The 24,181-nt window shown below is 44.3% G+C and overlaps 1 protein-coding gene and 1 non-coding gene across 4 annotated transcripts in view; one reads left to right on the forward strand and one right to left on the reverse strand.

Moving 5' to 3' along the window:
- Positions 1-2,047: 2,047 nt before the first annotated feature.
- The window catches only part of PRPSAP1 (phosphoribosyl pyrophosphate synthetase associated protein 1), a 43,513-nt gene continuing 21,379 nt past the window's right edge, over positions 2,048-24,181 (reverse strand). For all 3 annotated transcript variants that reach the window (XM_003813244.5, XM_034942937.3, XM_063599418.1), the window contains 7 exons: positions 23,663-23,835; positions 21,950-22,065; positions 21,441-21,496; positions 20,124-20,269; positions 4,948-5,018; positions 3,996-4,142; positions 2,048-2,819 (listed from right to left, as the gene is read on the reverse strand). In XM_003813244.5, coding sequence (XP_003813292.1) covers positions 2,661-2,819; positions 3,996-4,142; positions 4,948-5,018; positions 20,124-20,269; positions 21,441-21,496; positions 21,950-22,065; positions 23,663-23,835 — 868 coding nt within the window. In that variant the 3' untranslated portion in view covers positions 2,048-2,660. The remainder of the gene's footprint in view (positions 2,820-3,995; positions 4,143-4,947; positions 5,019-20,123; positions 20,270-21,440; positions 21,497-21,949; positions 22,066-23,662; positions 23,836-24,181) is intronic.
- LOC112437677 (small nucleolar RNA U13) lies at positions 15,591-15,694 on the forward strand. Its single transcript, XR_003026235.1, has one exon. It is a non-coding gene; the product is annotated as a small nucleolar RNA U13 (small nucleolar RNA).

Raw genomic sequence — 24,181 nt, forward strand, 5'->3', positions numbered from 1 at the left:
GATGCGTGGTACCATGCCCGGGTAATTTTTTGTATTTTTAGCAGAGATGGGGTTTCACTATGTTGGCCAGGCTGGTCTTGAACTCCCGACCTCAAGTGATCGACCCGCCTCGGCCTCCCAAAGTGCTGGGATTACAGGTGTAAGCCACCGCGCCCAGCCTGCCATAAATTAATTGATCTCAAAAAAACGGCCAGGCTTGGTGGCTCACACCTGTAATCCCAGCACTTTGGGAGGCCGAGGCGGGGGGATCACCTGAGGTAAGGGGTTCAAGGCCAGCCTAGCCAACATAGTGAAACCCCTCTGCTAAAAATACAAAAAATTAGCCGGGCATGGTACCGCGCATCTGTAATCCCAGCTACTCGGGAGGCTGAGGCAGGAGAATCGCGTCAACCCGGGAGGCAGAGGTTGCAGTGAGCCAAAATCGCACCACTGCACCCCAGCCTGGGCGACAGTGCAAGACTCTGTCTCAAAAAAAAAAAAAAAAAAAAAAAAAGAAACCACTCACCTGGTCAAGCGCCTGTGCTTGAGCTCATTACAAAGCAGGATTAAACAGCACGAGACAAATCTGGTGTTAACAATTGAGACATGACTTCCCCATACAAGATTCTTCCCAAAAACGTATAAATAAAACTTCCTAACAGAAGCACAGCAAGGCTACTTAAAGAGAACCTATGAATGTGTGCCATGCATGGCCAGCCTCCTCCGTGAGCTCTGCATCTGCAGATTTAACCAACCAGGACTGAACACGTACAGATTCCTGTCATGATTCTCTAAACAATACAGCATGACCACCATCTACACAGGATATTGCAGTAGGTATTACAAGTCATCCAGGATGTGCATAGCTTATATGCAGATACTACACCATTTTCTATCAGGGACTTGCACATCCATGGGCAGGAGGTTGAGTCCTGGAACCAATCACCCATGGATTGTAAGGAATAACTGTACTATTTTAACTACTGTTCAAGTTCAGATTTTTCACTTCAGCCTGAGAGGTACTGTTTATTTAATTGAAGGATTTTCGATCATCATTATATTCCAATAACTTGGGACACAGTAGGCCTTTAAGGGGTTATCAAAATAACTAGTTCTTTGCAGTCTTTTTTTTTTTTTTTTGAGATGGAATCTTGCTCTGTCACTTGGGCTGGAGTGCAGTGGCACAATCTCAGCTCACTGCAATCTCTGCCTCTTGGGTTCAACCAATTAATTCTCCTGCCTCAGCCTCCCGAGTAGCTGGGATTACAGGCGTGCACCCCCTCCCCCAACACCCGGCTAATTTTTGTATTTTTAGTAGGGACAGGGTTTCATCATACTGGCCAGGCTGGTCTCAAACTCCTGACCTCAAGTGATCTGCCCACCTCGGCCTCCCAAAGTGCTGGGATTACAGGCGTGAGCCATGATGCCTGGCCTCTTTGTAGTCTTTTTATGCTTTTAACTTAGCTAGGCTAATTTTTGTATTTTTAGTAGAGATGGGGTTTTGCCATGTTGGCCAGGCTGGTCTCAAACTCCTGACCTCAGGTGATCTACCTGCCTCGGCCTCCCAAAGTGCAGGGATTACAGGCATAAGACACGATCCCTGGCCTGTTTTTTTTTTGAGACAGGGTGTTGCTCTGTCACCCAGGATGGATGGCAGTGGTACAATCATAGTTCACTGCAGCTTCAACCTCCTTGGCTCAGGCAATCCTCCCACCTCAGCCTCCCAAGGTAGCTGGAACTACAGGCACATGCTACCAATGCCTGGCTAATTTTTGTATTTTTTGTAGAGATGGGGGTTTCGCCATGTTTCCCAGGCTGGTCTGAAACTCCTGGGCTCAAGCAATCCTCCTTGCCTCAGCCTCCCAAAGTACTCAGATTATAGGCGTGAGCCACCACACCCAGACTTTTTTTTTTTTTTTTTTTAAGATTTAAAATATAGTATTCAACAAGGATTTAGCTTCAACACTTAGGAAGAGGGTGGAACCTGGGAAAGTGTTTGTGTCCAGCCACAGACCTGACTGCTGTTCTGTATCCATGGTCTTCTGCTGTCTAATGAAAAGACTAGCAAGACAACAAATTATTTTATTTGCAACTTCAGAGCCACTCAGATACCCAGAGGTGGGATGCTATTTTCTAATCTGACATCCTTGGAAGATGTAACAACATGAATGCTTCATTTTTCAATGGCTGTAGGCTAACAATTTCTGAAAGAAAAATACAATTCTCTATAAAAGACTTGAAGTTGATTTGGGAGAGGCCAACTGGATAGTAATAGGGCCCACAGGCGCTCAGCTTCCCTAACCAGGTTCAACATCAATACCTCCATTTCCCTGGAGCTGAAACAACTAAATGAACATTATAGAGTTAAGACTTTATGTGCCTTTAACTCCTCTTTAGTATCAATAAGATTTTCAGATTATTTTCAAGAAAGCAGCTAGAACTTTTGTTTAAGGAACAGGGCTGATGACAGCAGACAGGTAAGGCCATGTTATGATATTTATCCATTAGCTCTGTCTTCTTCCTGACTCTTTTAATCCCTCCTCCCCATCAATCCGGGCAAAAGAGAATATCTAACTCCAGGCTGTTTCAAGTCCTCCCTTGCAAGGAAACACTGTATCACTCATGGCACTGCTTTTTCCATGTTTCCCTCAGGAGGTCCGGGGTCGAGACCCTCGTGAAAGCTAGTCATCCACAGTGATGTTTCGGAAAAGGTAGGCCATGGACTCTCCATTGTGGATTCTCCGAATGGCTTCAGAAAGAATCAAACTGATATCCACAGTCTTTATCTTGGGACACTGCAGCTTCTGAACCTCATGAGGGACAGTATTCGTCACCACCACCTAGTCACACAGTGATGGAAAACAAACGCTGTTACTGAAGTCTGTTCTCCAAGCTGGTTACACAGAAAAGCTTATCTAACATTGAGTTCCCACAGCCTAAGCTCCAAACTACAAAACCTTGTTCCACCGAGTATAGTTTTTATAAACCAAAATTAACTAATTTTATGCAAAGGAAAAGTTACATGGCCTCAGAACACAAGACGAAAATCTTAGGAATGGCATGGTCTCCACGCAGAAACACAGTGAGCCCCAGTGCTATGCAAAACTCTCAGATCATAAGGGAAGAATTCCAGCCTCAAGAGAAATGCTCCTAGGGTGTCAAATTAAAGTACCCAAGCAAACCGTTATGCAAATAGACATATACAGACCCTCAACATAACTCTCAACTTATGACAGGGTTATGTCTGGATAAACGCATCATTATAAGTTGAAAATATTTTAAGTAGAAAATGCATTTAGGCCGGGCACAGTGGCTCATGCTTGTAATCTAGCACTTTGGGAGGCCGAGGCGGGTGGATCACCTGAGGTCAGGAGTTTGAGACCAGCCTGGCCAACATGGTGAAACCCCGTTTCTACGAAAAACACAAAAATTAGGCCTGGTGGCCGGCGCATGTAATCCCAGTTACTTGGGAGACTGAGACAGGAGAATCGCTTGAACCCGGGAGGCAGAGGTTGCAGTGAGCCGAGATTGCCACACTGCACTCCCAGCCTAGGCAACAGAGCAAGATTCCATCTCAAAAAAAAAAAAAATGCATTTAATACGCCTAACCTACTAAACATCATTAACTTGGCCTAGCCCTACCTTAAACATGCCCAGAACAGTTACATTAGACTGCAGGTGGCAAAATCATCTAGGGCAAAGGCTTTCATTTTATAATAAAAGCGATTATTTTAAAATAAAGTGTTGAATAGCTCAAGTAATTTATCGAATACTATACATTACATCGTAATTGCAATGGTTTTGCATCATCATAAAGTCAAAAACTTCTAAGTTGAACCATGGTAAGTCGTGGACTATCTGTATTCCTAAACATGTATCTGTCCCAACGAACTGCTAGCCAGCAAAAGCTAGAAAAGCTATAGACAGACTAAGCAATTTAGTACTGACTGAATCATTTTATTATTCCCAGAAAACACAGCAGTAAATCTTGGCTCAAGATTTAGAAGCAGCCTGACCTCGTCTACGGAGGACTCCTCAATCAGGCGGGGGGCCTCTGCAGACAGGATGCCGTGGGTGGCCATAACATAGATCTTATAGGCGCCTCTCTCTTTCAGGATCTCCGCGGCAGCAACAAAACTCTCCACATCGTCAATAATGTCATCCTGGGAGGAGAACAGAGTGAGTTGGTAGGAAAGAAACACCCTCTAGCCCATACTGTCAATGCACACACCACTCTACTCTCTTCTGCACTCAGTTTCAGAGGATTTCTGATGGAAAATCAGAGCTGTGTGCCTGGGTCAAAGACCGAGCATCCAGAAATGGCAACAGAAGCACCTGACAGTACCTTGTGTGTCTGTCAGAGGAGGGCACAGTCAAGCACCTGTGACATTACGGCTGGAGCTGAGGATTGCCAACACTCATTTTCCTGTCTCACGTTTCTGGTGAATCCCACATAGCCAGCGTTCCATTTATTTTTTTTTTCAAATAGACCGTGACATGAGAAGAAAACTGAAATAAAGTGTGCTACTGCAAAGGACTCGTGACCCACTAGCCAGCAGATATTTAGAGCTGGGAAAAAAAGTATGTCAACATGCAGAACGAGTCTGCACGGGGACACCCATTCTTAGTTGTGAAAACGGAACAGCTCATCTTCGGTTCATCTTTCAGCCCTAACGCTCAAGCATGATTAGGTGAGCTGGTTTAAAGAACCTAGAATCCACATGATGAAGGTGAAGGTGCTGAATTTTCTCACGGGAGTACTGTGCTCATTTCCTATCTGTAGGTTATACTTTAACGTGTGTTCACCTGGATACAGGTTTCTGCCACTTGGCACAAGGGAGTTGGGGTGAGAAAGGATACATGCATCCATTCGGATCATCGTTCCTAGAAATACAGTCCCAGAGTGGACAACCTACTGACCAAGAGCCAGGAGTGCCACCTCTGCACATGGATGACACATAACCATACCACGATGATTGCGATGCGGCCTCCAACATCTCCAACTACAGTTATCGGTGGCTTCTCTTTGGCCATCATCACTAGCAAAACAAAACAAATTACAAGATCTCAGTCATTCATGTATCACTAGAGAAATGTAATCACAACCTAATTCCCTGGAAATGGTGGCAAAACCACTATACAGACAAAAAACAAACAAACCATGCAAATTCCCCCTCAATGAACCTGCAATCTCTCAGAAACAGCAGCATTGGCCAAAAGAAATAGAAGGCATGCCATACATGTTACTTTGAATTTTCTAGTAGCCACATTAAAAACAGATGAAATTAATACATTTTATTTTATGCAATTCCCAAAATATTATAATTTCAACATGTAACTGATATAAAAATGTATGTATTTATGTATGTATGTATGTATGTATTTTTTGAGACGGAGTTTTGCTCTTGTTGCCCAGGCTGGAGTGCAATGACGCGATCTTGGCTCACTGCAACCTCCGCCTCTCAGGTTCAAGCAATTCTGCCTCAGCCTCCCGAGTAGCTGGGATTATAGGCATGCGCCACCACACCCAGCTGAGTTTTGTATTTTTAGTAGAGATGGGGTTTCTCCACGTTGGTCAGGCTGGTCTCGAACTCCTGACCTCAGGTGATCCACCCGCCTCAGCCTCCCAAAGTGCTGGGATTACAAGCTTGAGCCACCACGCCCAGCCTGATATAAAAATTAATAAGATGTTTTACACTTTTTTTTTCCAGAGGGGATCTTGCTATGTTGCCCAGGCTGGTCTCAAACTGGAAGCAAGCAATCCTCCTACCTCAGCCTCCCAAAGTGCTAGGATTATAGGCATGAGCCACCACACCCAGCCTTACACTTTTTTTCTATCAAGTCTTCTCTACTTGGTGTGTGTTTTATACACACAGCACTTCTCAGTTGAGACGGGCCATGTCTCATGAGCTCAGCAGCCAGCACAGTGCACTGCACAGCACAGCTGGAAAGACAACGAACCAGCAGAGCATGGAAGATTCTGCCAACACGGAGAAGCTGCACCGCAATGCTGTGTGGATAGAAACCCCACTCTCACAGAGACCGACAGAGACATGCAGAAGGAATGCCGCTCTGCAGAAAGCGAAACAGCGAAAGGCTGCCAGATGGCTTTATGTTATTTTCTTCCAAAGTCACCTTATTTGGACAGTGTAACCTTACTATCAGATAACTGCACTACTGACATAATCAGAGTTTCCTCAAAATCAGGAACTTGAAGACAATAACTCCAGGCCCATCATCTTTTCCTGATTTAATTGGTGCTTAAAGTAGAGACTTTTATCTGACTGCAAAATCTGCATCTGAAGAAAGGCTATGAGTGTACAAAGGAAACTACAGGATAAAGAAAGGAAATAAGATTTTATCCTCAAAAGGAGGTTAGTAAACAGAGAAGAAAAACAAAGACTATTTCAGAAGAACAGGCTAAGTATTCTTTCTTTAAACTTTGTTATTATTCTGAAATATTTATTAGGCTAGTAGTGGGGGAAGCGAAAGAGAATAAAATTCAGGGTAACAAGAGTTTAGTGACTACCAACAAACAATTTTTGCAGATTCCCAACAGGCACTGTGTATCTCAAAGAACAGGTGTTTTTCTCTGTATACTGGCAAATCAGTTGAGCTGAAATTCAGCACTACTTTATACATTTCAACAGACATATATTTCCTGATTTCACATCCTAGAAACAAAGACAACTTCTTGAATTTGGGCAAGACAAGAAGGCTTTGTATATAAAATCACTTAAAATGGGGGGAGGGGGGTTTCAAACCACCAACATTAGGAGCAGCTTCCTGAGATTCTGTTTTTAAACTAAACCATGTAAATACGCAGTTATGTTGACCTATCCGCTTTTTTTTTTTTTTTTTTTTTTTTGAGACAGAGTCTCAGTCTGTCTCCCAGGCTGGAGTGCAGTGGCACGATCTCGGCTCACTACAACCTCTGCCTCCTGGGCTCAAGCGATTCTCCTGCTTCAGCCTCCTGAGTAGCTGGGATTATAGGCACATGCCACCACATCTGGCTAATTTTTTGTATTTTTAGCAGAGACTGGGTTTCACCACGTTGGCCAGGCCACCTTTGAGAGGCCAAGGCAGGCGGATCACCTGAGGTCAGGAGTTCAAGACCAGCCTGGCCAACATGGTGAAACTCTGTCTCTACTAAAAATATAAAAATTAGCCAGGCATGGTGGCACACGCCTGTAATCCTAGCTACTCAGGAGACTGAAACAAGACTTGCTTGAACCCAGGAGGCAAAGGTTGCAGTGAACTGAGATCGCATCACTGCACACCAGCCTGGGCAACAGAGTGAGACTCTGTCTAAAAAAAAAAAAAAAAAGAAAGATTGCAAGCCAATATCTTTCATCAAATATCAATGGAAATTCAGCTCTAGTTTGATGCGGAAAACATCACAGTGTATTTGTTTACTTTTTTGCAACCCTACCTCCCACAAAGAACTACTGTTAGTTTCGCATGAAAAACCTAGGCTCTGCTAGGAGGGAGGCTAAAAAAGGCTAAAATGAAAGCCTTTCTGCCCAATATACCCATTCCCTGCTGATACTGCCTTTAGGTTCTGAATAAAAGTGAACACATAATCTGGTGGCTGCCACAAAACAGAGACAGACTTTATTATTACAGGGTAGAAAAAAATGACTAGTACCTCACAGGCCAACAGTTTTTGAATAGCTTACCCAAAAAATAAAACACTAAAAATTCCAGTTTTCATACAAGGTCAAGAATAGAGTGCTAAAACTACCCTAAGTTTAGATTCTGCTCTCTCTTTCCATTTTATCAAACAAAATCTAATCCATGAATAAAATGAATTGTGCAACATTACTTGCGGCCAGAAATCACTGTGAAAACTACATCAGCTGCAGTGAAAATGTTTCCAATTCATCAAACGATTTCCAATGTTCTTATGAAGGATGTAGGAAGTTGTCTTTCGCTTTTAAAGGTAGCCTTTTCCAAGTAAAATAAAGCTGCACTGACAACCCTCCTTACCTTACGCACGCTTCCATCACAAGTACAAGCACCTGCATACATGTGCACACATTTACTCTTTCCTGGGAGCCAATTAACCAAACCTTCCTCTGCTAAAGTAAACAGCAAAAAAGAACTATGAGCAAATTCATTCCTTACCCATTTTGACCTTTGTCTATTTCTAGTTCAATGAAATGTCAAACCATATCAACAAACTGACATTAAAAAGAGATGAGTGGCTGGGCATGATGGCTCACGCCTGTGATCCCAGCACTTTGGCAGATCACCTGAGGTCAGGAGTTGAAGACCAGCCTGGCCAACATGGCAAAACCCCTTCTCTACTAAAAATACAAAAATTAGCCAGGCGTGGTGGTGCACGCCTGTAATCCCAGCTACTTGGGAGGCTGAGGCAGGAGAATTGCTTGGGCCCAGGAGGTGGAGGTTGCAGTGAACCGACATCATGCCACTGCACTCCAGCCTGGCCGACAGAGCAAGACTGTCTCAAAGAAAAGAGAGGAAAAAAAAATCAACAGTCAGGCATGGTGGCTCATGCCTGTAATCCCAGCACTTTGGGAGGCTGAGCCAGGCGGATCACCCTGAGGTCAGGAGTTTGAGACTAGCCTGACTGACCAACACAGAGAAATCCCATCTCTACTAAAAATACAAAATTAGCCAGGCGTGGTGGCGAATGCCTGTAATCCCAGCTACTTGGGAGGCTGAGGTAGGAGAATCGCTTGAACCCCAAAGGCGGAAGGTTGCAGTGAGCCAAGTTTGCACCACTGCACTCCAGCCTGGACAACAGGAGCAAAACTCCATCTCAAAAAAAGAACAAAACAAAACAAATACAAAAATTAGCTAAGCATGGTGGCTCATGCCCATAATCCCAGCTACTTGGGAGGCTGAGGCAGGAGAATTGCTTGAACCCGGGAGGTGGAGGCTGCAGTGGGCCGAGATCGCCCACTGAACTCTAGCCTGGGTGACAGAACGAGACTCCATCTCAGAAAAATAAGTAAATAAATTAGATGAGTAAATAAAATGAGGTCTTCTGTAGAACAGAAATGAACTGATTTCAAGCTCATAACCCCTATCTGCATGCAAACAAATCAAAATTTACATTTAACATGCTCAAGAGGTGCCAATGTCTGTTTTCACTTCAGTGGTGAAAACCACATCTTCACTCGTGAAATTAAGAAGCCAGGAAAAGCGAGCCAGAAAAAGTGACCTCCTCTCACTTTTGTGATCCAAACTCTTACTTTTCACCCCTGTGGCAAATGTAGTCTTCTTCAGCAGAACCCCCAACATATAATCTTTTCAAGTTTGTTAGATGCCCTTGCCCATCATCTGTATCAAGTCTACCTATAAGATGGAAAAGATTTAAGGTTTCACTCCTTCATTCATACAACTTCTCTTTTAACAAATTACTCTAAAATGAGCTTCTCAGCCTTAGCACTACTGACATTTTGGACTGGGTGATTATCACACTGCAGGATGCTAAGCAGCATCCTGGCCTTTACCTACAAGATGCCAGCAGCACTCCAGCTCCCATGGTTGTGACAACCACAAACACCTCCAGACATTGCCAAATATTCACTGTGAGGCAAAACTCACCCGTGGGCAAGAAGTAGTGCTCTAAAAGAATGGGTTTGGCCAGGTGCGGTGGCTCACGCCTGTAACTCCAGCACTTTGAGAGGCCAAGGCAGGTGGATCACGAGGTCAGGAGTTAGAGACCAGCCTGGCCAAGATGGTGAAACCCCATCTCTACTAAAAATACAAAAAAATTAGCTGGGGGCGGTGTCAAGCACCTGTAATCCCAGCTACTCGGGAGGCTGAGGCAGGAGAATCGCTTGAACCTGGGAGGCGGAGGTGGCAGTGAGCTGGGATCGCACCACTGCACTCTAGTCTGGGTGACAGCAAGACTCTATCTCAAAAAACAAGAATAGATTTGAGGAAAATAAAATAGTTTATCTTCCTAAAAAATGCAAAGAGTCCAAGGTTGAATATTTATTCTGTCATAACCATTCTAAGATCTTAATCTTCTTTACCAACCAATGAACCACTGGCACACACTGGATAACTGACACACAGATGTGAGGCATATTTAATTTGGGAGGTGCAATTTATTACATATACAAGAAATAATTTTTTCAGAATTTTCTTGGCTAAGCCTATTAAAGAGAGTCACAGAAAGCAATGTGATGATAACTGTGAAAGTTGCAATGTAAACACACCAGTATGTCTAGAAGTAATGCACTCTTTTCCTATGACACACAAAGATGACTGCCGGGGAAACCATGGTTATGACCGTTAAGCAACAAAGCAACATCCTCAGAATAAATAATCTCACCACATAAAATACTCTGATAATACAACATCTATCAAAATAACCTCTGACCCAGTAATTTTATTTCTCGGTCTTTTTTTATTTTTATTTTTTTGAGATGGAGTCTCACTCTGTTGCTCAGGCTGGAGTGCAGTGGCGTGATCTCAGCTCACTGCAACCTCCGCCTCCCAGGTTCAAGCGATTCTCCTGCCTCAGCCTCCCAAGTAGCTGGGATTACAGATGTGTGCCACCACGCCTGGCTAATTTTTGTATTTTTAGTAGAGACGGGGTTTCACCATGTTTGTCAGGCTGGTCTCGAACTCCTGACCTCGTGATCTGCCTGCCTCGGCCTCCCAAAGTGCTGGAATTATAGGCATGAGCCACCACGCCTGGCCTATTTCTCGGTCTTTATCCCACAACATACTCGGCTGCTTACAAAAGGACATTAAATCAAGGTAACTCACAGGTAGTAACGTGTGGTAACTGAGCATGTCCACCCTGAGCCCAAATCTTGGTTTCTAAATACCATTCTCAGCTGGTCTGATGCTAATGGGTTATCAATACTTATTAATATTAGTGTCACTAAAAAGTTGGCATACAATCCAGCACTGCTAAATCTGACCGATTTATTTTTTTTTCTAGACGGAGTCTTGCTCTGTCACCCACGCTGGAATGCAGTGGCACCATCTTGGCTCACTGCAACCTCCGCCTCCCGGGTTCAAGCCATTCTCCTGCCTCAGCCTCCTGAGTAGTTGGGATTACAGGTGCCCACCACCATGCTCGGCTAATTTTTGTAATTTTAGTAGAGACGGGGTTTCACCATGTTGGCCAGGCTGACCTCGTGATTCGCCCTCCTTGGCCTCCCAAAGTGCTGGGATTACAGGCGTGAGCCACCGTGCCTGGCCTGATTTTTAAAAATAAATAAATACCATTCTCCACTGAAGGTATAAGGGCTCCTTGGAGAAATGGCCAAGTACAGTGCTAAGAAAGTACAAGATGAACACGGGGCGTGGTTATAGCACAAAATAAGGGAGTCTCCAAAAGTGTTGGGGACATGCCAAAAGAACACAGGAGGCAGCTGGAAGGAGCTCTCTCTGGCCAAATATGAGACAAACTGAGCATTAAAATAAATGTAGGCTGGGCATGGTGGCTCACATCTGTAATCCCAGCACTTTGGGAGGCCAAGGCAGGCGGATCACTTGAGGTCAGGAGATGGAGACCAGTCTGGCCAACATGGCGAAACCCTGTCTCTACTAAAAAAGCAAAAATTAGCCGGGTGTGGTGGTGCATGCCTATAATCCCAGAAACTTGAGAGAACGAGCCACGAGAATCACTTGAACCTGGAAAGCAAAGGTTGCAGTGAGCCGAGATAGTGCCAGTGCACTCCAGCCTGGGTGAGACAAGAAAGAAAGAAAAGAAAGGAAGGGAGGAAGGGAGGAAGGGAGGAAGGGAAGAAGGGAGGGAGGGAGGAAGGAAGAAAGAAAGAAAGAAAAAGGAAGAAAGGCAGGCATACTTCATTTTATTGCACTTTGCTTTATGTTGCTTTGCAGATAATGCTTTTTTTTTTTTTTTTTTGAGATGGAGTCTCCCTTTGTCGCCCAGGTTGGAGTGCAGTGGCACGATCTCAGTTCACTCCAACCTCTGCCTCCCAGGTTCAAGTGATTTTCCTGACTCAGCCTACCAAGTAGCTGGGACTACAGGCACACACCACCACGTCCAGCTAATTTTTTTTTTTTTTTGTATTTCTAGTAGAGACAGGGTTTCACCATGTTGGCCAAGCTGGTCTCGAACTCCTGACCTCAGCTGATGCACCCACCTCGGCCTCCCAAAGTGCTAGATTACCAGATAATAAAATTTTTACAAATTGAAGTTTGTGGCAACCCTGTGTCAAGCAAGTCTGTGGGCGCCATTTTTCTCTCTCTCTTTTTTTTTTTTAAAGACAGGGTCTTGCTCTATAACCCAGGCTGGAGTGCAGTGGTGCGATCTCGGCTCACTGCAACCTCTGCCTCCTGGACTCAAGGGAACCTCCCATCTCAGCCTCCTGAACAGCTGGGACCACAGGTGCATGCCACACCTGGCTAATTTTTTGTATTTTTTTTGTAGAGACGAGGTTTCACCATGTTGCCCAGGCTAGTCTCGAACTCCTGGGCTCAACTGATCCTGCCACTTTGGCCTCCCAAAGTGTTGGGACTACAGGCATGAGCCACCGTGCCCAGCCAGGGTGCCATTTTTCTAACAGCATGTGCTCATTTCATGTTTCTGTGTCACATTTTGGTAATTCTTGCAATATTTCCACTTTTCTCATTATTGTTACGTCTTTTCTGGTATCTGTAATCAGTGATCTTTGATGTTACTATTCCAATTGTTTTGGGGCAGCATGAACCATGCTCATATAAGATAGCAAACTGGCTGGATGCAGTGGTGGCTCACACCTGTAATCCCAGCACTTTGGGAGGCCGAGGCAGGTGGAGCATGAGGTCAGGAGTTCAAGACCAGCCTGACCAACATGGTGAAACCCCGTCGTTACTAAAAATACAAAAATTAGCTGGGTGTGGTGAAGCATGCTACTCAGGGGCTGAGGCAGGAGAATTACTTGGACCCGGGAGGCGGAGGTTGCAGTGAGCCGAGATCCAGAGTGAAACTCTGTCACACACACACACGCACAAAAAAAAAGACAGCAAACTTAGTAAATGTGTATTCTGACTGCTCCACTGACCTGCTGTTCCCATCTCTCTTCCTCTTGTTGGACCTCCCTATTCCCTGAGACACAATATATTGAAATTAGGCCAATAACCCTACAATGGCCTCTAAGTGTTTAAGTGAAAGGAAGAGCCCCATGTCTCTTACTTTAAATCAAAAGCTAGAAATAATTAAGCTTAGTGTGTCAAAAGCCAAAAGCTACACCTCTTTAGTCAAACAGCCAGACTGTGAATGCAAAGGAAAAGTTCATGAAGGACATTAAAAGTGTGACTCCAGGGAACACACAAATGATGAGAAAATAAAACAGCCTTATTACTGATACAGAGAAGTTTGAGTGATCTGGATAGATCAAACCAGCCACAAAATTCCCTTAAGCCAAAGCCTAATCCAGAGCAAGACTTGTTCATGAAGTTTAAGGAAAGAAGCCGTTTCCGTGACCTAAGAGTGCAAGGTGAAGCAGTAAGTGCTCATGTAGAAGCTGCAATAAGTTACTCTGAAGATCTAACTAAGATAATTGATAAAAGTTCAAACAATATCAAACAACAGGCCGGGCACAGTAGTTCACACCTGTAATCCCAGCACTTTGGGAGGCTGAGGCAGTTAGATCATTTGAGGTCAGGAGTTCGTGACCAGCCCGACCAACATGGTGAAACCTCATCTCTACTAAAAATACTAAATTAGCCAGGCGTGGTGGTGCACGCCTGTAATTCCAGCTACTCGGGAAGCTGAGGCAGGAGAATCGCTTGAACCCAGGAGGTGAAGATTGCAGTAAGCCGAGATCGTGCCATTGCACTCCAGCCTGGGTGACAGAGCAAGACTCCATCTCAAAAAAAAATATTTATCAAACAACAGTCTTTCGACAGCTCTGATGGAGATACACAAGGAGATTAGTGATGTTTTCATGCCCGCTAATACAACATCCATTCTGCAGCCCATTGAACAAGGAGTAATTTCAACTTCCAAGTCTTATTATTAAGAGTAATAACAATAAGGTGATCCTCCCACCTCACCCTCCCAAACTGTCAAGAATACAGGCTGAGGCGGGAGGATTACTTGAGCCAATGAATTTGATACCAGCCTGGACAACAAGACAAGACCCTGTCTCTACTAAAAATTTCTAAAAATTAGCTGGGTGCTTGGGCACAGTGGCTCATACCTCTAATCCTAGCACTTCGGGAGGCCAAGATGGGTTGACTGCTTGAGCCCAGGAGTTCATGACCAGCCTGGGCAACATGGCAAAACTCCGTCTCCACAAAAAATACAAAAATTAGTCAGGTGTGGTGGCACGCACCTGTGGTCCCAGCTTCCAAGCTACTCAGGAGGCTGAGGTGGGAGGATCACCTGAGCCCAGGTGGTAGAGGCTGCAGTGAGCAGTGATCGCACCACTGCACTGCAGGTCTGGGTGAGAGAGGGAGATCCTGTCACTGTACTCCAGCCTGGACAGCAGACAGAGACCCCGCCTCTAAAATAAAATAAAAAGAAATACATTTGGCTGGGCGTGGTGGCTCACGCCTGTAATCCCAGCACTTTGGGAGGCTGAAGCACACAGATCACCTGAGGTCAGGAGTTTGAGATCAGCCTGGCCAACATGGTGAAACCCTGTCTCTATTAAAAATACAAAAATTAGCTGGGCGTGGTGGTGCACACCTGCAATCCCAGAAACTCGAGAAAATGAGGCACGAGAATCACCTGAACCTGGAAAGCAGAGGTTGCACTGAGCCGAGATCGCGCCACTGCACTCCAGCCTGGGTGACAGAGCAAGACTCTGTATCAAAAAAAAAAAAAGAAATACATTTTATAAGACTATAGATGCCATAGATAGTGATTCCTCTGAAGGACCCAAAGTAAACTGAAAATCTCTGGAAAGGATGCACCATTCTAGATGCCATGAAGAACACGCGTGATTCATGGGAGGAGGCCAAAATATCAACATTAACAGGAGTTTGGAAGAAGTTGATTCTAACCCTCATGGATGACTCTGAGGAGTTCAGGGCCTCCATGGTAGAAGTAACTGCAGATGTGGTGGAAAGAGCAAAAGAACTAGAATTAGAAGTGGAACCTGAAGCTGTGACTGGGCTGCTTCAATCTTATGATAAAACTGTAATGGATAAGGAGTTGCTTTGATAGATAAGCAAAGAAGGTTTTTTGTTTTTTTTTTTTTTAGATGAATCTACTGCTGGTGAAGATGCTGTGAACTCTGTTGAAATGAAAACAAGGATTTAGAAGTATTACAAAAATTATTTGATAACACAGTGGCAGGGTTTGAGAACAGTGACTACAATTTTGAAAGTAGTTCTTTCGGCTGGGCGCAGTGGCTCACGCCTGTAATCCCAGCACTTTTGGAGGCCAAGGCGGGCGGATCACCTGAGGTCAGGAGTTCGAGACCAGCCTGGCTGACATGGTAAAACCCTGTCTCTACTAATAATACAAAAATTAGGCGGGTGTGGTGGCACACATCTGTAATCCCAGCTACTCGGGAAGCTGAGGCAGGAGAATTGCTTGGACCCAGGAGGCAGAAGTTGCAGGGAGTGAGATGGTGCCACTGCACTCCAGCCTGGGCAACAGAGTGAGACTGTCTCAAAAAAAAAAAGTTCTTTCTTCTAGGTAAAATGCTATCAAACAGATCCTTTTGTAGTTCATAAGTGTGATCATTGGGTGTTCACGCTTACATGTGAGATGTGCCATCCTTGAACCTTGTTAGAACATCAGTACATCACCTGGCTGACATTTTTAAAAATGCTGTCAGCCGGGCGCAGTGGCTCACGCCTGTAATCCCAGCACTTTGGGAGGCTGAGGCGGGTGGATCATCTGAGGTCAGGAGTTCCAGACCAGCCTGACCAACATGGTGAAACCCTGTCTCTACTAAATACAAAAAAAATTAGCCAGGTGTGGTGATGCATACCTATAATCCCAGCTACTTAGGGAGGCCGAGGCAGGAGAATCACTTGAATCCGGGAGGTGGAAGTTGCAGTGAGCCAAGACTGCACCACTGCACTCCAGCCTGGGCAACAAGAGCGAAAACTCCATCTCCAAAAAAAAAAAAAAAGCTATAAAACAGCATTACATGCTACAGAAAGATCTTTTGTGAAAGGAAGAGTCAATCAACGAGGCAAACTTCGTTGTTTTAAGAAATTGCCACAGCTGAGCACAATCACTCTTGCCTGTAAACCCCAGCTACTCAGGAGGCTGAGGTATAAAAATTGCCTGAGGCTGGCAGGGTGCAGTGGCTCACTCCTGTAATCCCAGCACTTTGGGAGGCCAAGGCGGGCGGATCATGAGGTCAGGAGATTGAGACCATCCTGGCTAACATGGTGAAACCCCATCTCTACTAAAAATACAAAAAAAAAAAAAATTAGCCAGGTGTGGTGGCAGGCACCTGTAGTCCCAGCTACTTGGGAGGCTGCGGCAGGAGAATGGTGTGAACCCGGGAGGTGGAGCTTGCAGTGAACTGGGTGAACCACTGCACTCCAGCCTGGATGACAGAGAGAGACTCATCTTAAAACAAAAAAAAAAAAAAAAAGAAAAGAAAAATTGCCTGAGGCCAGGAATTCAAGACCAACCTGGGTCCGGGCGCAGTGGTTTACGCCTGTAATCCCAGCACTTTGGGAAGCCGAGGCGGGCGGATCATGAGGTCAGGAGATGGAGACCATCCTGGCTAACTCGGTAAAATGCCGTCTCTACTAAAAATACAAAAAATTGGCCGGGCGTGGTAGCGGGTGCCTGTAGTCCCAGCTATTCGGGAGGCTGAGGCAGGAGAATGGCGTGAACCCGGGAGGCGGAGCTTGCAGTGAGCTGAGATCGCGCCACTGCACTCCAGCCTGGGCAACAGAGCGAGGAGACTCAGTATCAAAAAAAAAAAAAAAAAAAAAAAAAAGATCAACCTGGGAAACAGACCCCATCTCTTAAAAAAAAGAAAGAAAAGAAAGAAATTTCCACAGCCCATCCCAACTTTCAACCACCACCCTGATCAGTCAGCAGCCATCAACATCGAGGCAAGACCCTCCACCAACAAGATGGAGGCTCAGATGACTGCTAATTTTTTTTTTTTTTTTTTTTTTTGAGACGGAGTCTCGCTCTGTCACCCAGGATGGAGAGCAGTGGCGCGATTTCAGCTCACTGCAAGCTCCACCTCCATTCTTCTGCCTCCATGCCATTCTCCTGCCTCAGCCTCCCGGTAGCTGGGACTACAGACGCCCGCCACTACGCCCGGCTAATTTTTTGCATTTTTTTAGTAGAGACGCGATTTCACAGTGTTAGTCAGGACGGTCTCGATCTCCTGACCTCGTGATCTGCCCGCCTCAGCCTCCCAAAGTGCTGGGATTACAGGCGTGAGCCATTGCGCCTGGCCAACTGCTAGTATTTTTTAGCAGTAAAGTATTTTTAAATTAAGGTACGTACATTGTTTTTTAGACACAATGATATTGAGCATTTAACAGACTACAGTATAAACATAACTTTTACATGTGCTGGGACACCAAAAAATTCATGAGACTCACTTTATTATAATATTCACCTACTGCAATGGTGCAGAACTGAACCTGCAATATTTAAGGTATTCCTGTGACGACAATGAATTATAACCCACTGAATGAAATAGGCCTATGAATCCATACTGATATAAATGAAGAAATGAATAGGGAAGAAGAGAAAGCTTTCTTGCATTAGAAGGTCAACTAATAAATGTAGAAGGAATGATAGAGTTAGAAAAATGAACACTGACAACAATCACAGTCAATAATTGATTCAGGCAAGAATCATCAGTAGATGTTCATTTTGATGAGAAGCAGAATATTTACAGTTAAAACATAGTCTTAACATGAGGTAGTATTAATTACAAAGAGGAAAAAAAAAAGAGTAACTTTACAGTGGAGAAACCTGCCAGAGAAACCTTAACCAACTTATCAGAATGCACATCACCAGTAATGGGACACATCATGTGTTTCCTGTGATTTTCTGCCAAAAATGCATAACCTGAATCTAATCCTGAGGACACAAACAAGCCCCAATTAAGGGACAGTCTACAAAATCACTTGATCGCACTGTTCAAAAGTATCAAGGTCATAAGAAACAAAGAATAAAGCAGCCATTCCAGATTAAATGAGACTAAAAAGAAATGACAACTAAATGCAATGTGTGACCCTGGGTTAGGTCTTGAACAAGAAAACAAGTTTATTCTTTTGCTCTAAAGGACACCGCTGGGACCACTGGTGAAACCTGAGTAAGGTCTGTAGATTACAGTGTTACAGCAATGTTAGCTTCCTGAGTCTGATAATGATACTCTGGTTATATAAGAGTCTTTTGTCTTTACAAATATACACGAAGGTATTTAGGAATGAAGGGACATTACGTCTGCAACTCACCCTCAAATGGTGGAAAAAAAAAAAAACCCATGTATATAAATGTTAAATTTGGGGACTCCGAGTGAAGAGCATATGCTGGAAATCTGTACTATTCTTTCAACTTTAAGTCTAAAGTCAGTTTAAAATAAAAAGCTAAAAATGCAGATTACGGCTTGGCACGGTGGCTCACACCTGTAATCCCAGCACACTGGGAGGTCGAGGCAGGCGGATGACCTAAGGTTAGCAGCTCGAGACCAGCCTGACCAACATGGTAAAACCCTGTCTCTACTAAAAATACAAAAATTAGCTGGGTGTGGTGGTGTGTGCCTGAAGTCGCAGCTACTTGGGAGGCTGAGACAGGAGAACTGCTTGAACCCAAGAGGCGGAGGCTGCAGTGAGCCAACATCATGCCACTGCACTCCAGCCTGGGCGACAGAACGAGTTCAGTCTCAAACAAAATAAAAATAAATAAAAATAGGCCGGGCACGGTGGCTCACACCTGTAATCCCAGCACTTTGGGAGGCTGAGGCAGGCGGATCACAATGTCAAGAGATCGAGACCATCCTGGCCAACATGGTGAAACCTCATCTCTACTAAAAATACAAAAATTAGCTCGGCGTGTTGGCGCGCACCTATAGCCCCAGCCACTGGGGAGGCTGAGGCAGGAGAATTGCTTGAACCCGGGAGGAGGAGGTTGCAGTGGGCCAAGATTGCACCACTGCACTCCAGCCTGGCGACAGAGTGAGACTCCATCTCAAAATAAATAAATAAGTAAAAATAAAAGTTACCTGATCCCCAAAGCCTGGTATTTGATCAACAGCTGTCACCCAGCTTATGATAATGTAAAAGCTTAAGATTTCACACCATCACACATACAACTTTTTTACTGAAGCTAAAATTATCGAACACTGTCTGAATGCTGAGTGCTACGCAGAACCGTCCATACACAGTCTACAAATGTGTATAACACAACTTCCTTTTACAAAAGAGGAAATCGGGCCTGGCATGGTGGCTCATGTCTGTAATCTTATGTAATCTTGGCATTTTGGGAGACCACGACAGGAGGATTGTTTGCGCAAAGAAGTTCAAAACCAGCCTGGGCGATGCAGGGAGCCCCATTTCTATACAAAAAGAAAAAAAAAAGGAACAGAAAACTATCCAGGCATGGTAGTGTACCCCTACAGTCCCAGCTACCCAGGAGGCGGAGGTGGGAGAATCACTTGCGCCCCGGTCAAGGCTGCAGTGAGCCATGACTGTGCCACTGTACAGAGCAACAGGGGGAGATCCTTTCTCAAAAAAAAAAAAAAAAGGCAGAGGATAGCAAATACCATTCCATTATTAAAAAACAACAAGACAGCATATATCTACATAGTCGATAACTCCTAGCCATTCATACTACTTAAAACTTTCTTCAGGGCCAGGTGCAGTGGCTCATGCCTGTAATCCCAGCACTCTGGGAGGCTGAGGCGAGCAGATCACCAGGTCTGGAGCAGATCACGAGGTCTGGAGTTTGAGACCAGCCTGGCCAACATGGTGAAACCCTGTCTCTACTAAAAATACAAAAATTAGCTGGGCGTGGTGGCACACACCTGTAATCTTTGCCACTCACGAGGCTGAGGCAGGAGAATTGCTTGAACCCAGGAGGCAGAGGTTGCAGTCAGCCAAGATCACGCCACTGCACTCTAGCCTGGGTGACAGAGTGAGACTCCATCTCAAAAACAAAACAAAACAAAACAACAACAACAAAAACAACAAAACCAACCAAAAAAAACTTTCTTCAATTTACAAATAAAATAAAAACACAGAGCTCATCTTACATGGCAACTCCAGGCCTGGGTGCACAGTAGCATTTTTGACCATAGGCGGGGAGTGACGACCATCGTCCATGTCCAGTTCCGTGCACTGAGCTTCCCCGTGAATGACGGCCAAACCCAGACGCAGTCTCTCCGCATAGGACTGGGCCCTAGAAGGACAAAGGGAAATGGTGAAACTGACAGGAAGAAATCCCACGCATCACTACTGCATCACTTTTTAACCATAAAATGAAAATATTTAACGTTTCAGGGACATACAAAGGCATTATTTATATAAATGAGAATGTGAGGCCCAGGCCAGCATGTAAATGCCTCAAAGGGCACGTGAGTTAGGGTTTGGGATTGTATCTGATTCTAGACATTTTTTTTTTTTTTTGAGACAAGGTCTCACTGTCACCCAGGCTGGAGTGCAGTGGCGTCAACATGGCTCACTGCAGCCTCAACCTCCTGAGGCTCAGGTGATCCTCCCACCCCAACCTCCCGAGTAGCGGGGACCACAGGCATGTGTTGCCACAACTGGCTATTTTTTGTATTTTGTAGAGACGGGGTCTATGTTGCCCAGGCCAGTCTTGAACCCCTGGGCTCAAGCGATCTCCCGCTTTGGCCTCCCAAAGTGCTGGAATTACAGGCGTGAGCCACCCCGCCCGGCCCTGATTCTAGATAATTTTGATTCTATCCTTTGTCCAATATTCTGATAGTCATCTTCAGAAGAAAGAACAACGTTAAAAACCATTGCCTGGGCCGGGCACAGTGGCTCACGCCTGTAATCCCAGCACTTTGGGAGACCAAGGCAGACAGATCACTTGAGGTCAGGAGTTCAAGAGTAGTCTGATGAACATGGTGAAACCCAGTCTCTACTAAAAATACAAAAAACTAGCCAGGAGTCGTGACAGGCGCCTGTAATCCCAGCTACTGGGGAGGCTGAGGCAGGAGAGCTGCTTGAACCCAGGAGGCGGAGGTTGCAGTGAGCCGAGATCGCGCCATTGCACTCCAGCCTAGGTGACAGAATGAAACTCCATTTCAAAAAAAAAAAAACCATTGCTTGAAAAATGCTCATAGCCTCATTGCTTTCCTTTCTCTGAGAACTTGAAGGAACTTTGTTTTCCCAGAGGAAAGCTGAGCAACTCAGCGATCATGTGTGCTGTCTGGAGGCTGGAGATAAAGCTGTGTGTGGCATGGGACATGACAACGATGGAGGGGTTAACATGAGAGCCAGTGGGCTTTCAAGGGCCACGAGTGACAGCCTCTGGATTCCAAAGCAGCTCATTCTGACTTCGGGAGCACTCAGGAGGGATCAGGACCCACGTCTAGCTTACTTACCTCTTTGCAGCATCAGGAGACTTAGCTACAATGACTGCATTTCTGTAATTTGGAATCTAGATTTGAAGGAAAAATAGAAAATACTGAAAAGTTATCAGAAAATAACACCTGGATGCTGGTATTCAAGTTTTCCCTCTTATAATGATCCAAACTAGTCATCAAATATGCTAGAATTTTAGTCACAAGTTTTAGATTTTTCAATATTTATCAATTAACATCACTGGAAAAAGCACTCCTACGTCAAGAATTTTTTAAAAATAATTCTTAAAACATTCATTTTAGAAAACATAAGCAAATTGCTAAAGATACGTAGAAAAAAAAATCTGTTTTTAGTGTCTTTTAAAGCTATGATCGTCCACGACTAAAGCTGACCCTGTCTGCTGCCTCAGGCATTGTGACTTAAGGGAGAGCTCATTTGATGTGCCTTCCAATATCGAAATCTGATACCAGAGAAAAACTAAATAAGATCTCTTTTGAGGACAATGGGGTGTTTGCTGGTGGTTCCTCACTTCTTCCTGGATATACTGAAGCAGGAAAGGTGAGGCTCTAAGGTTGTCCACAGGAAAGCTGAAAAAGCCTTGTATTTCCTTTTGATGAAGATCCATAGTGATAATGTGAGTTAAACCTGAAATTTTAAAACAAAAAATTACAAAGTTCACCCCTACAGGTAAATGGCTACAGTGGACCTAAACTAGATGCTCAACTCCTGCTTCCTACCAGCAGACTGAAGACGGGGGTACTGTGATTAAGCACTGCAGTCACAGGCTTGATTGTTAACCTTAATAAAGCCTTAATGTAGAGAAGGCTACAACCTTCCACATGGACAAAGAACTAAAGCTGAGAAAGTGGGAATTATTGATTTTTGGCTTGGTCCAGAAAATTGAGAAAAGAATAATGTGGCAGAAGCAAAAATATGAATATGGAATTAATACCGAAGAGATGTAAAAAACAGTAAGGCCTTGATTACAGAATCTTAAAAGAAAGGATAAAGAACTGTAGCGAAGGCAAAAAGTAGCAAGAACACAAACGCAAAGTAATATACATATTAGAAGAAAAGAAACTCATATAACACAAAGATATTGAAGCTTAGAATAATTTCTGTATGTAATAAAGAATGTTTCAAGTATTCTTATAGAAAAACAATGAAGAGATACTCTTATAACCAAGAGTACTGAAGAGGAAAAGGTACATACATATAAACACATTGCAAATGGTCAAAGGTCACAGCAAAACTTCCAGGGCGTAGAACCAGTATTACTTGTTCTTTCCAGAAACACTATAGTTTTTTGGAGAGGATGAAATTCACATACAGTTGACCATCTGGATCTATCGGTTCCACGTGTGGATTCAACGAAACACAGACTGAAAAGGTAGTTAGGCCTACAATGGTTGTGTCTGTACTGAGCAGGTATGAAACTTTTTTCTCATCATTATTCCCTAAACAAGACAGCATAACAACAATTTATATAGTGTTTATATGGTATTAGGTATTTATAAATAATCTACAGATGACTGTGTTGGTTATATGCAAATACTATGGCATTTTATATGGAAGACTTGAGTATCTTTGGGTTTTGGTATCTGCTGAGGAGCCGGGGAAGGGGGAGATGGGTTCCTGGAACCAATCCTATAAGGACATTGAGGGAGGACCATACATTTCTTTCCGAGGACCCAAATATACGTTAAAGTTTTAGAACAGACATCAGATGAATAGAAACCCAATTGTAAAATATTACATTGATTTACAGGCCAGAAAGCGTGCCCCCGCCACACAAGGAGAATAAAGCAATGAAAATGAGCCACTATGTAGAAAGGCAAGGGTGGGGGAGAGGGAGTAAAAGAAAATCCAGCTTGAATACTATGAACAAAAATGGAATTTAGCTAACAAAGCAGATATAGAAATCTAGACCTGAAGATCAAAAGATCACATAAGAATGTCAAGACTGCCAGCTAAGAATTTAGCGATGACAAGATGAAATAGAAAATATGTGACAGATGACAGAGAAGAGAAGACACTAAAGCAATGGTATTCTAAAGTAGGACAAAGCGAATAAGGGAAAAAAAAGAATTTCTAACCAAGCTCACATATCCTTAGCCAAAACTGTTCAAAAGGAAACAAACACTCAGATCCCAGATTGGATATCTGAGGTATGAGCTAAGTCCAACTAGGAAAGAGCCCTAAAGGATCATGCTGGAACCCCAGGGCCCCCGCGCACACTCACCTGCTTTCGCCAGCATGGATGCTAGCAGCTTGCACACAATGGAACCCCTCTTCCTCATCTTGCTCTGCTTGCTGTAGGGGAAGTAGGGGATGACCCCAATAATGTTCCTGGCACAGGCAGTCTTCAGTGCGTAAGCCATGATGAGCAACTCCATCACAGCTGTATTCACATCTCTGAAACAGTCAAAGTTTGTATTTGGGGATTAATTCCATGTATCAACCCTAGAAAAGATCTTGACTTTATCAACTTAACATGGGCTGCCCAGATGGGTGTTGTGGGAATTTTACCATCACACCAGCTTACAATGGCACCTCATGAAGGCAGGGGAAGCTTTCTGACTTTTCATAGCTGAGTAAGCCCCAGCTTTCATCTGAGGTTACTCCTATTCACAGCACAGTTAACTCACCCTCACATTTACCTGGGTCTCCTGTGTCATACCCCGTTACTGCAGTGGCATCTGAAGCAACTGCTGGTGACCAGAGTTACCCAACACCTGCTGGCAGCCTCCCAGGGATTTGG

This window comes from Pan paniscus, chromosome 19, assembly GCF_029289425.2.
Source record: "Pan paniscus chromosome 19, NHGRI_mPanPan1-v2.0_pri, whole genome shotgun sequence".
NCBI lineage: Eukaryota > Metazoa > Chordata > Mammalia > Primates > Hominidae > Pan > Pan paniscus.